This window comes from Phalacrocorax carbo, chromosome 3, assembly GCF_963921805.1.
Source record: "Phalacrocorax carbo chromosome 3, bPhaCar2.1, whole genome shotgun sequence".
NCBI classification, from domain to species: Eukaryota; Metazoa; Chordata; class Aves; order Suliformes; family Phalacrocoracidae; genus Phalacrocorax; species Phalacrocorax carbo.
This window is the reverse complement of record NC_087515.1, coordinates 6,966,034-6,979,580: the sequence shown is the minus strand read 5'-3', so window position 1 is coordinate 6,979,580 and position 13,547 is coordinate 6,966,034. Positions and strand designations below refer to the sequence as shown.

General features: G+C 42.0%; 1 protein-coding gene across 1 annotated transcript in view; it reads left to right on the top strand.

Moving 5' to 3' along the window:
* The window catches only part of NID1 (nidogen 1), a 57,840-nt gene extending 44,600 nt beyond the window's left edge, over window positions 1–13,240 (top strand). Inside the window, exon 20 of the mRNA XM_064445745.1 lies at window positions 435–13,240. Coding sequence (XP_064301815.1) covers window positions 435–556 — 122 coding nt within the window. The 3' untranslated portion in view covers window positions 557–13,240. The remainder of the gene's footprint in view (window positions 1–434) is intronic.
* The last annotated feature ends 307 nt before the right edge of the window (window positions 13,241–13,547 follow it).

Sequence of the window (13,547 nt, the reverse complement as noted above, 5' to 3'; positions counted from 1 at the left end):
CTCTCCACCCACCTGATTTTTTTTGTTTTCATGGGTCATTCCTCCATGTTATTGTAGTGGATGGTATCCAAGGGTGATGTCCTGTAGTGTTTTGGACTTTGTCCTCATGTGTTGCGCTTTCGGTATTTCCTCACTCACTGTCTCTGTAGTCTAATATCTGTGATCACTTGGCCAATTTATGAAGGGTATTTCAGGAACAGCCCAGTGTTTTCGTGTTGCCTCTCCTGCTCTGTCCGGATATCTTGATCAGAAGCTGACACAAGGGATATGATGACTCTCATCTCCCCAAAGCATGATTTTGTTTCAATCTCTGATAGCTTGTTTCTCTAGTGTAGTAATGAAATCTGCACTTTTTTTATTTGTATGTGTTTTGGATTTTATTGTGGTTTTGCTTTTGTTCTTCTTTAACATTTTACATCTCTGTTCTTTTCCAGGACATAACTACTGTACAGTGAATAATGGTGGTTGTACTCACCTCTGCCTTGCCATCCCAGGAGGCCGCTCTTGCCGCTGTCCTGACAACACAGTTGGAGTGGATTGTATAGAAAGAAACTGAGCATTAAAATAAGCTTTAGAGCAGCATACACCTTTTGGAAATGTGCTGTAAACAGTTCACTCCTATCAACACAATCAGGCCCTAAAGATAAGTGCTCCATGCTGCTGACAGCAAGTCACAACGCGCATATGCAGACACGCGCACACACACAGAGGCAATGACTGCTTTGTAGCAGTTAGGCAAGACAGAGCTGCCCAGGTTGGATCCAACTGCATCTTGTTCCTTGTAATATCTCTTTGCTTTTAAGGTAAATATGGAGGCCTTAGTTGCACCTGTGCTGGGCTAGGAGGAAGTGTCTCTTGGCAAAATTACAGTAACAAATACTGAACAGAGTAAAGAGGATGGTGTGACTCAAATCCTGAGACTGGGTTGTACCTCAGATCATGCAGCAGTTATCTGCACAGTGGCATTCTTAGCCCAGAATATATGTGCCTGGACCATACCTCTAGCTGAGAAGCAACCAGGGGGGCCCAAGGATTAATAGATGTGGGTGGGAACACCCAGTAATATCACAGATTTAATGCCTAACTGCATTCCTTCTCACTACCAGTCTTTCCACTTCCAAAACTTGAATCTCAACTTTTGACTCTTGTATTATGGAAATACGTTGTCCATGTGCTGTGAGGGTAGCTCTCACCCTGGCTTATGTGATCCTTTCCCACAGCATGTGATTCTTTATAGATAATCAGCTCTGCTTAGTGGATGTATTTGAAGTTTCTGTTGGATTTTAAGAGATTCCTTTTTCTTCTGTCTGAGGTGGATTCCTGAGTAGTTTCCTAAAATCCACTAAACAAACTTTAGGTATAGACATCAATTGCTGATAGTTCATTGAAGAATGGATATTGATTCATTTGGAGGTGTCTGGTTTTAGAGAGACACACAGTCACATTTGTTTCTTGAGAGCTTTTAAAATACTACTTCTGGATCTGATTCTGTAAGCCTGAAACCGGTCTTTTGAATTCTATCCTAGTCATCTTTCTTCTTTAGAAAACAATGCCATGCCTTTTCTTAGACCATGAGAAACCGTGGCAGTCAAAAATCTGATTTCCAGGAAGGTCACCTATGTCTTGGTGCTTAAAAGAAAAAAGATGCTGATGCCCCATTTGTGTGTCAATGTTCAGTAACATCAAAAAGGTGTGCTGAAAATCAATACAGTAACATTGGAGTGGGGAGGCAAAATCAAAATGCATATTCTTATGTCAAATTAGCAGTATAAATCTGGGAGTGAAGTTTGGCTTCCACACTGTGTATTGAGAAGGAAGCTTACCCACAAGCCAACCTGCAGCAGCACTAAAATCAGGGCTAGTGAGCCTTCTGCCAGAACACATTTCACAATGTCATGATCAGAGCAGTAAGCTAACATCCCCATTTCCTCCACTCCCTCTTCAGACACTACAGTAACAGTTTTAAACAGAGCCAATTCTGAGTCTTAACTGTAACATCTTCCTCCTTAACTGTATATTTATCATAAGATAACAAACCATATAAACATTTTAAAGATTTTTTTAAAAATAACTTTTTATAACTTCCAATTGATTTTATTCTTACACTTAATCAGGTATGTCTTACTGTAAATATCAAAAAAATGTGTTGAAATGAAGGTGCTTGATAACTCTCCAGAATTGTTCACATATCTGGTGAAATATTAAAGTTTACACTCTGTACAGGTATCTACAGTACAGTCAATAAAATGTTTTGGTTTTTATTTTCTCTAAAAAAAAAAAAGTCATGCCTGCAGAAGGAAGTGATATGTGGTGTCTCAAATCTCTTCCTGTTGCGTTCTGGGTTTTCACTAACTCTCATATCTAGTGATGATACTTCTCTTCTAAGATGCAACACTACAGGGGAAAAATCTGCTGTCGGGACTTTTGTATTTTGGAACCAGTAAGATACTTTTAATCAAAACAAATATGGGAGAGCACTTAAAGAATATACAGCTTCCTCTATTTGACACAGACTTTTTACTCGTTGTTAGCTCTTGTTTGACTTTGTCAGGTTATAATTCAGTTATACCATACTTCACACTTCTACATTAGTGGAAATATAGGGCAAGGACTAGATTACATGGGGGACAGAACTTATCCCTCTGTTTGAAGATGCCCTGGTGCTGAGTTTCTAGGTGACAGGGTTTTTTGCTGCCTGGTGCCACAGCTCACAGGCTCTCTGTGTGGCTGCAGGGCAAGTTGCAAGCGAAGTGAAGTGTGGCCTGTTGAAGGTGGTGATGCTAAGATTTAAACTCACCTTTAACGGCTACGGTGCCTCAGGGGGGATGGCAAAAGGCTCTGTAGTACTGTGTAGATAGACAGCTGGAGAACAGTGTGTCTGCCAAGTGAGCAACTGGAAGGGTGGACAGTGAGGCAGCAAAGAGAGCTACTGGGATCTAAAGGGTGGTGGGTGGAGTTACAGGAGATTGATGTTGATCTATGCTGGGGACTACACATGGAATTGGAAGGAATTGGGCCTTTAGTTCGTTCTTTACTGTATGCTTTGATTTTTTTCTTTTTTTTATTTTGATCCTTTGAAGTTGATCATTGCCTGCTTTGTATTTTGACCAACACAATATTCCTCTTTGTGCATTATGACATTTACTAATTTACTAGACCCCAGTCAGCTAATTCTGTGCTAAGTAATGAGCAATGACAAAGATGTCAAGGAAAATACACCTCAGCAGAACTTCTAGTGTTAATGTGTGAGCTCCTTCGTAGTCTGTAGGGCAAAGAGAGAAATGATATTACTATAGACTGAGTTTTTAGGCTGAGTAACTCTGGTATCATATCTAACAGTAGCTAGCACTAGGTTAGGGGAAGCTTCAGCAGATCTGGGCCAGCAGGGTAGATGTGGGAGTCTGCACAACTTCGAAGCACAACTTCAGCATTCCAGTCCCTAAAAATGAGGACAATGAGCTCAAACATCAGGTTTTGTTTCTTGGCAAATACTTGTTGCTAGCTTCAGCTGTTGTATCTCTATGTCAGAGCGCAGCAAGGACAAAGATGTTCCCTCAGGGAAAAGCCAGCAGAATCAGTGGCTTCACCAGCAAGGGACCAGTCCCACTGTACCCAAAGCGAGGCAGACAGTGCTGATGAGGGTTGTTAGGTTCAGCCTAGAGGCCAGACCACCAAGCAAATTTGTAGTGACAGGGTAGGTCTGAAGTCAAGTTGGGAGATCAAGTCAGGATCACGATCATGTCTGGACATAGTGACCAGGATCAATGATTGCCAGGCAAGTCCATGGTAGTGAGGCAGGCCTGCAGTCAATCTGGGAAGTTGGCCAGGACCTGGATCAATGGGGTGCACAGCTGTGGCACAGCTCAGCCAACAACCAGGGTGAGAGCCTCGGCTTTAAAGCAGCCTTGAAGGGAAAGAGGGTTGCCCTTGCTGAGGCCTCCCAACAGAGCTGTTTGGGGATGAGCCTCTGCTGAAGTTCCTTCAAGTTCTCTTCATATCTTCTGTCAACTGGCTGGCCTTGAACAGGCAGCTAAGCTGCTAGTGGTTGGAGGGTGCTCTGGGTCCTCTATTCCTGTACACGTTTGCTTTCTCATTGAACCTTGCTAAATCTTTGGCCTCTGAAATCATCTGTGGTGTTGAGTTCCTTATTTTCATCACATTCTGGGCAGGAATCTCATCCTTTGATGAGATTTGCCATTAGCCAGTCTAGCATATCTGCCCAGTGCCTATCATATTTTTTCAGTTCAATGTTCACAAGTATTTTGAATGATAAAAATGTGAATTTTCTGTTTCGTTCTTCAAGGCCTAGAGTGCCAATGGCATCTTTTTTAAATAACAGAGGGTTTTTCTTTTGCTGACCTGGGTCTAATTCATCTACCCTATCCTTTTTCTGACTGTTGCTAGTAGCGTCTGACTGTTGTAGTCTTGCTCAGGAGCAAGTAAATTTCAGATATATTTTTACATTGTGTTTTGGGTTAAAAAGGTAAAGGAAAACAAGGTATGTTTTGTTTCATTATTAACATTAATTTTGTATTATTATAATAGGCTAGGACTGGTAATCATGTCAGTCTCTTGTTGAAGAAAAGATTCAGTGTGTTGTGGCTTAGCCCCAGTCAGCAACCAAGCACCACGCAGCCACTCACTCGCTCCCCTCTGGCAGGTTGTGGGAGAGAACCAGAAGCGTAAAAGTGAGAAAACCCATAGGTAGAGATAAAGGCAGTTTAATAGGTAAAGCAAAAGCCACGCACACAAGCAAAGCAAACCAGGGGAGTCATTCACTCCTTCCCATGGGCAGGCAGGTGCTCAGCCGTCTCCAGGAGAGCAGGGCTCCATCACGTGTAATGGTTACTTGGGAAGACAAACGCCATCATCACTCAGAACATCCCCCTCTTCCTTCTTCTTCCCCCAGCTTTATACGCTGAGCATGACATCATATGGTGTGGGATATCCCTTTGGCCAGTTTGGATCAGCTGTCTTGGCTGTGCCCCCTCCCAGCTTCTTGTGCACCCGGCAGAGCATGGGAGGATGGAAAAGTCCTTGACTAGCGTAAGCAGTAATTCCAACAACTAAAACATCTCTGCATTATTAACACTGTTTCCAGCACAAATCCAAAACATTGCCCCATACTGTCAAGCAAATTAACTCTATCCCAGCTGAAACCAGGACAACTAACTACAGTTCACCTTTTTTGCTATTAAAAATGGCAGATTCTCAGGTTTTCCAGGAAAGGAGAACAATTGCTTCAATGGTTAAACAAAAGACAAAATACTCCTTACTCCTTAGATTTATTCCAGAGGTAAGTTAAATGTTTTTTTAAATGCTTCCATTCAGATCTTCCAGCAGACAAAAATATTTAATGGTAAGACCATTAGTGATGTTTATCAACAAAGTAATAAGTTGCAAAACAGTGAATCTACTGAAAGTACTACTGGCTTCCTGATGACTTAGTAGGGTGGTTCAGCCACCTTTCCATTTGAACAGTGTTTGAAAACCCCAACTTTACTCACTTTTTAACCTGTAAATTTTTCCCTTCTCATAGTTAAAATCCAGTGTGGCTTTCTGAAACCCAGCGTCCTGTCCAGTGTTGTTCCAAGCTGGCAAACTGCTTACTCTGCAGTTCTCCAATTGCACAGTTGTGTCACAACATATTAGATTTTTAACTTGCAGGCATATAATTAAGGATGACAGACGATTACTAGAGGATAATGGCCCCTTAATGGCAGTGTCGCAATGCATCAGTTTAACCTATGGTTAAATGCAAACTGGTTTTTGTGTAGTATTTTATAGCCTATTGCTTGGAGAGCTCTCTTTAAAAAAAAAAAAAAACAAAACAAAAAACCAAAAAACACAGGATGTGAAAAGTGTATGGCTATAGAGAATACAGTTGTGAGAAGTGCCCTGCTTGGCCAGTCTGTAAGAACTAAATATTACCTCCAGAACCTGAGTCCCCAGCTGGGGATCTGGCAGCAGTTTGTTCATTGATTGAATCACCTCCTTTGTTTAAATTCTATTCCACTTGAAATCTTTCCTTTATCTTATAAATAACTTTAAGACAGCATGTCAATGGAATAGGTGAAAGCTCAGTATGTTGTATCCTACTAATGTACGTATTGATGACTCGAGCTTTGCTGGACTAACAAAAGGCTTAGCAGCCAGTGGAACACAGTGAGTGGGCTTCCCTGCTGCTTTATGGCAAAGCAGATGGGGCTGCAGGATCTTAACGGTCTTCTGTTTATTTTCCAGAAGGATTCTGGAGTTGATGAATGGGGACTGACTGCCATTCCCTCAAATAGCCAGGGTGGTATATTTGACCCTTTGGCTTCTTTGTCTTAAGTATTCACCAGAGCCCATTCAGTTTGTGGTGGTGTTGCTCGCCCTGGGCAGGCAGTGTTTCCCAGCTGATGGGGTGCCTAGAACACCCAGGAAGCACACAGAGGAGCTGCGTGGTGCGGTGCGTTCAACATGAGGAAAATGGCCTGCTGTACAGATGTTGGTGGGGTCTGCCAAGTGGCAGCTGTGGATCTGTCCCAGTAACTTGCACAGCAGCGTTGGGGATGACGGTGGAAATCTTTCCAGAAACTGAGTGTAGGGCTATGGAGAAAGGGGAAATGTGGTGGAAGGGGACTGAAGAGGAAGATTCTAAGGGGGTGGACGCAAATGTGTGTGAAGTTTGGGAGGTGGGGGGAGCAATTAGCATGACGGTGGTTGTACTGTGATTTTGTGGTCTTCAATTAGTTCAGCAGTATGCTGCTGGGAATAGGGCAAGGGAGACTAAGATGCAGAGTTGCTGAGTTACAGTGGATTTTGGAAACCCTTCCAGTCTCTTCCTTTCCCACTAGAACCAGAATATCCCACCGACTAAAGCACTCTTTTCAGGCACTATGGGATAAACTGGGATCCCAGATCCAATTCTGTTTGAGGACAAAACCCAAGAGCATGAGGTTTTGTTCTTCCCACCTCTCTTCTCTGCTTTATGCAGATAAGAAAGCTAAGCAGATAAGCCAGAAGAGAGTAATAGTGCCGGCCATCCAGCTTCCTACCAGAGGGAGAGCATGCTGCCGAGCACAACTTCCCTCATTCCTGAGACAGCCCCAGATACCCTGGTGAGCCACTGCTGGCATTTCATGGCACAGCTGCTCTCCCAAGTTAGTACTCCCAAAACGGTTTCTAATCCCCACCTGTACCACCTCTTCCAGGACTAGATTGTCTAGCTATGACTTGCTGTGCACATTAACTGTACACCAAGTGTGTCACAGGGGTCTCTTTAATAAAGAACAACAACAAAGCACTAGTCTGCTAACAAGCTGCTAAACCTATCCGGCAGCTTGAATCCAAGTGTCCCTGTTGACATCTGTAAGCATGAGATTTTATTCCTTTGCATTATATTACAGGCTGTCTTATTGGTTATTAACCTTTGAGCAGATATATCTCATGCATTTTTAAGTGATTGCACTGTAATTAATCATTTATCTTAGCGGCCTGTTGTCCTTTCAGGCATACATGTCTGGGGAAATAGCAAACTACACAGCTAATTTCTTTCTCTTTCAGTCAGAATATCCTTCTAGGCTCTTGGCTCCCAAGTGGCAGTGCAACCGTGACACTGATTTCTTCAAAACAGTGAAAGACTGGTGCACCGCAATCGGTTTCTGTGCTTGTATGCCTTGTAACTCAGCCGTCATGCTGACAGGCCACGCTGACGTTTTTAGCTGACCTTAACCTGCAGAACCAATGGGTTTTGCTTTACAGTTGTTTCAGCCTGAATCCTGGCATGTCTGCTAATCCTGCACTGTGTTACACCCAGTTAATAAGGCAGAGTATGAAGTCTGATATGGTCTCTGTATCAATTAAGTAAAATGCATTTCGTCCTGGGAAAAAAGAACTTGGCATGATGTACCTTCTCCAGATAGACGTGTCTGTGCTCTGTCCTGGCAGGAGCAACCTTCAGCAATGACAGATGGCTGCGGTCTTCATGTGCTTTACCCTTGTGGTTGGTGACTTACACACAGTCCTCTATCTGGTAGACTTTCCTGATTAATTTTATGAACTTGAGAGTCTGGACTTTGCCAGTAAAGATGTTTTTAATATTAGCCATTGATTAAGACAGAGAGGAGGAAATTGTTTCTCTCAGCGGAGGGGCTGCCACAGATTTGTGTGCTCCCTGTGAAAGCTCAGTCCTCACTGGGTGTTCCCTGGAATCCAAACTTTTCAAGTACAAGTTGGCAGTACTCCTATTTGTCTGATCGTTTCTTTGTCTGCTAGATTGGCTTCCTGTGAGAAATGACATTAGGATCTGAAAACCTGTAAATTATACATTTGTTCTGATACGGTATTTTATTACTAGTAGAGCATAAAAATTTAGCTTCATTTTAGTTCTCCAGCGCTGGGACAAATTTATGTTCCTGCAATTACGCAACTTCAATTTTTCTCATTTTCAGCTTGATTTTCACTTGAATGAAGAATCACAAAGAGGGGATGAGCATGTTTTTATATAAAAACTCCTTAAGACGTTGTTTTAATGAGCAACAAATGTACAACAGTTAAGGGACACACAATAAGAGTTTGTTCACAGATTTTTATCAAGAATAATGTTTTCTCCTAAAGGCTCAGCTCTTACACACATGACCCCCAATAACCTTGACTCCAAAAGGCAAAAAAATAAAATACCAACACACATGATACTAATTTCTCCCAAATTTATGTTAACTATTTGCCTCATTAGAAATTTCATACAGAAATTTAGATTGGAAGGAACCTCTGGAGTCTGTCAAGTCCCAGGCCCTGCTCAAAGCTGGGACAACTTCCATGTAAGAGCAGATTGCTCAGGAACTTGTCCAGTCAACTCCTGAAATCTCCGAAGATGGAGATGCTACAGCCTCCCTGGACAACATATATCAGTAGCAAACCCCTTTGGTATTGAAGTCCTCAAGCCCAATGGGAATGTCCTTTGATGCAACTAGTGACCATTGCTTCTTCTCCTTTTCCTGTGCATCTGTGCAAAGGGTTTGGCTCAAGGTCCTTTCTCCAGGTAGCAGAAGACAACAGTTGCTTCACCCTTTCCTCATGTGCTCTCTAACCATCTTAGTGGTCTTCAGTGGACCTTCTCCAGTTTGTGAATATCTTTCTTGCCCTGAGGGCCCCAAATGACCCAGATGGACTCCAAATGTGGTCTTATGAGTCCGGAGTAGATGAATGTAATTGTCTTGGTACCTGACCAGGGCTTTGACTTTAATGCTTGGGGTTCTTAAGAAGAACTGTCTATAGAGACTGTTTGGTTTCTTACACTAAGGTTACCTTTGGGGAGGGGAATGGGGGAAGGTTGGTGTTGGTTTTTCTCCTGGTCATTCTGAAAGCATGTTTTTCTTCATGGGTCTGCATTTCTGTTTTATATGAGCCCTTATTCCAGCACACAAAGTAGGTATTTATCCATTTGTTGGTCCTGTTTTCAGTTCTTAGAGCTAACGTGGAGGGGCTGCACCACTACTCCTCTTCACTGAAAGCCCTGGGACTGATGGAAGTCCTGGAAAATCAGAGCTGTACTCATTCTCCGTGTGTGAGGTAAATTAATCCACCATACTGCAACTTTAGAAACACTGGCGTGAACACAGGAGGCTTCTTACTGTCAAAATGCAGCTGAAAGGCTTTTAGATATGAAAGAGCACAGCGCTTGGAGGGACCTTCACTGGGAAGGGTGCTGTGAGACAGGCAAAGAAATGTCTCATCTAAAGTTCTGCTGGGGCCTAGGCATTGGGCAGGGTCTGCTCCTCATTCCTTTCACCTGATTCACTGAGCAATGACGGCTACTGGTACCGTTCAGTGTCAAGGGATGTTCTGTGCCCAATTACTATCTGCTTATAAATATTTGGTATCAAGTGATATCAGCAGCTTCAAGCTCACTAGCAGGATGTGAAAATTTTGAAACTTTAGGTGGTTAAAAGGAAGATTATTAATGTAGGAATCAGGTCAGCAGCTCTGCTACCTGTCAGGTAGTCTTAAAGTGTGAAGTTCAGGAGCCCAGCCCTCAGGCTTTCCTGCAAAGGTATACATGCTGCAGATGGCAGCGGGGTGGGCCAAGCGTTTTCTCAAAAGATCAGTAGGGCAAGAGGACCTTCATCTAACCAATTTGTATTACATTAAAGTGAAGTCAGGATTAGTGCTGTCACAGGAAAGGGAGCCTTGTGAAATACATTTAAATTAAAGATTCTGTCACTTCAGATACTAACAAGGCATAATACAAACAAAATAGTTATTCTAATATAGCAATCGGAAATATAATAATGGGTTTGGAGAACGTGGAAATAGTCATGTGTTGCAGAAGGCTATGTCAGAAATGAGATTTCTTATTTTCTGTATCTGTCTGTATTTCAGATTCTGTATTTGTTCCACTGAGTTGCCATTGGTCTCATCAGCTCATGAGTTGTTTAAAACACAATCAGTCCAGTCACAGGATATCAAAACATTCAGCTGCAAAATACAGCTGTGTGCAATATGCCTTCAGGCAAGTCACAGAATTTAATCCTTGCTGTCAAAGTTTATCATCAAGTTGCGTAACACAAGCAGTGTCTTAAACTACTGTATTAGTGTCATTAAGTTAAATAGCCACCTAACTACACAGTTCATCATCCTCAAGTTAGCCATAGTGTCGTATACGGTTCAGGTATCATTTTCTTAACGCAAAGTTGCCTCATATCACTTAGGTTACAGTAATTTCTGATTCGGTGTTTCAGGTGGATAGGTAAATCACTAATTCTAAAGGGAGAGGCTTCAAGTACAGTTTCCTTAGGTGCTTGTCCATTTTCATGGTTTGAGAGGCTTTCCAGAGTTGTGCAAGAGAATAATCTTTTGTTCTTTGTATTTTGGATCGGTGTGCTGCCTGCAGCCCCAAGATGCATCCAGCTGCAGCTGCCTGAAATGGAAAACAGATCAGACATCAGAGGAGGTTTTTTAAGGCTCCTTGTAATTGTCTGGATCCCACAGCCCAGTCACTTTGCTGTGCAGTCCCCTTACAGCAACTCACATGGCTGTAATCCTAGTGTTTTAGAGGGGAAAAAAGTAAAAGCAAGGCAAGTCGGTAGAAAATGTGAGTTACAAATTACTTTGAATTGATCTGTCAGGCAGCTGTTGAATGGTTTAGAGTATGCTAGCAGTTACAAGCCCAGGGTCTGCAGGAGAAAGACTACTGACATCAGCAAAGTCTACTTGTGGTGGGCACGCTGATTTGTTATACTTGTGCAGAATAAGAGTCTGATTTGTGCTTGTATGTTCAGGCATCACTGACAAAAACCTGAGAGAGAGAACTCTCATAAATTACAGCTAAACAACCCTGAAGTCATGAGTTTTGTCTCTGACTTGGACTTCCTTCACAAACAGCGTAGGTAGCTCTAAATACCTCTCATTAGCTATCACTAGAGCTGATCAAAAGGTCTCAAAAGGACTATTTTTTTAAATTCAGTTTTAATTACTCCTTTCCCCCTTGTGACACTGGTAAGGAAGGGGGGTTTGTTTTCCCACCATTAAAGCATGCTTTTAGACTTGCCATGCAAACAGTAAAACTGAGTTCAAGTCACATTTTCTAGTCATTTTACAGCAAATTTCTGCATAAATGAGCTTTAATGCTCCTTTTCCATTGCTCCTTCCTCTTTTTCCTTGCAGACATGGTTTTTACTCTTGCTAAATGACGACTTTAAAGTGTATTGATTCAGCAAGTAAAGAGTTAATGTGCCCCGGTTTTCTGGCTAGTGAATGACTGACGTCCCCTGGTGCCTTATTTATTAGCAGAGCTGGGAACAGTGAAGCATTGCAGTAACCGAGTTTTCCGTTTGTCCTTGTGTTTAATTACACGGGAAAAGGAGGAGTAAAGGCGAAGGAGAAGACGCTCTTTTTCAGTGCACATTCATGCCTGGATCCCATGTTTCTTCACTGCTCTTGTACCCCTTCATTTTCTGGCAGTTTTCCTCACAACAGCATGGCTCTGCAGTAGCTCTCAAATGAGAGGTAAAAGACCACGTCCCAAGCTCCACAGCACACAGGAAGTGTTTCATGTTTTCCAGATGAGCTTTTATAATCTTTGTTGCTTGCTCGGTTGGACAGTGGTGGTGGTGGTTGCTCTCTGGATGCCCCTTTGCATTTCTCCTTTCCGTTGCCCCCCTACTTTTAGAAAGGGTATTTTGCATTACTTCAACCCTGGCTCACATTTCCTTGGTTTCAGTTAGGTGCTCTGTAGTTCATTGCTTCTGTTTATGCAAGAATCCACATCGAAGACTTCATAATTCCCTGTTTAAAAGATCATACAGAGATCAAAAGTAAAACTTGAAAAGCCAAATCTCTCTGGACAATAGCTTACCCAAAATATCAGCAAGAGCTGTAAGAGTGAGCATTCAGCAATTCTGAATGTTATTTTTCGATTAATGCAGGTGTGGTTACAACTCATGTAACCGGACACCATCTAGTGGGCAGAAGGTCAAAAATAATCTGATTACAGTCACGCATTGATCCATTCCCTGCGGTTTTTTCAAATGCTTATGGTAGGCAATATATTGAATCGTCTTGCTGAAGATCTTTCTGTGATCACAGACCAAAGATTTCTTTGCTGTAGTTATTCACAAACTCAGGAAATTAGAAGTCAGCTTCTTGTTGAATTATCTATTAATAGTTTGCAACGATCACCTGTGTATTTATCACTTGAAATGATTTTCCAACGAGTATGATCAATCGCTATCTTGTTTAGGAGTAGTCTGATGTGTAGAATGCAGTAATGTACTTGAAACCAGTTGGTTCCTGGGTGTGCATGGGGGATTTTTGTTTGGATTGTGGGTCTGGGGTTTTTTTTGTCTGCTCTGATTTGAAAGTGTGAACTATTTGCTTATGAACAACTTTGCAAGGGAAGTACTGCGTAGGAGTTGCAACATGTGCTTTGCCCAACATTTGCTTATAAGTTCACACATTCAGCTGTCCTGAGGTTACTGGAGAGTGCAATGTCTGAAAAATGCAAAAGACAATTCAGTGTTTGGTTTGGATGTTTATACAAACAAACATTTGTTAAGGTACTACCTTTGTTTTTTTTTTAACTTCTACTTGCTTGTATGCTGCAAACAGGATGTTGAGTAACTCATTTTGTGTTGGCCAGCACAGCACGATGGATGAGTTGTGATGGTTCTCAGCTGAGAGTATGGATTCCTTGTGTTACTCTCTTCTTAGCAGAATAAAGCCAAATGTAAAAATAAAGAACAAATTTCAACCTTAATTATACAGAGTTCTTACATAATATTAGTAGGTATTAAAAGCAAGACCAGTACTAGGTGCTTTCTTTTCCTGAAGTCTGCAAGGCCTGTCTGTCAGGAGAAAGTATTCGTCAAAAGAAACTAAAACTGAAGAAAAGTAAATTTGAAATTCATCCCCTTCTTCTCTAAAATGCAGTTTTCTTTCAAGCACAGGAAGCTGATACAGAGTTTACATCTTGCTCACTGGAGCTGTCTCCTAACACGAATAGATGTCACCTGTTAGCAATGTATTTCAGTTACTTTACTTCATCTTACGACCATCATTCACTC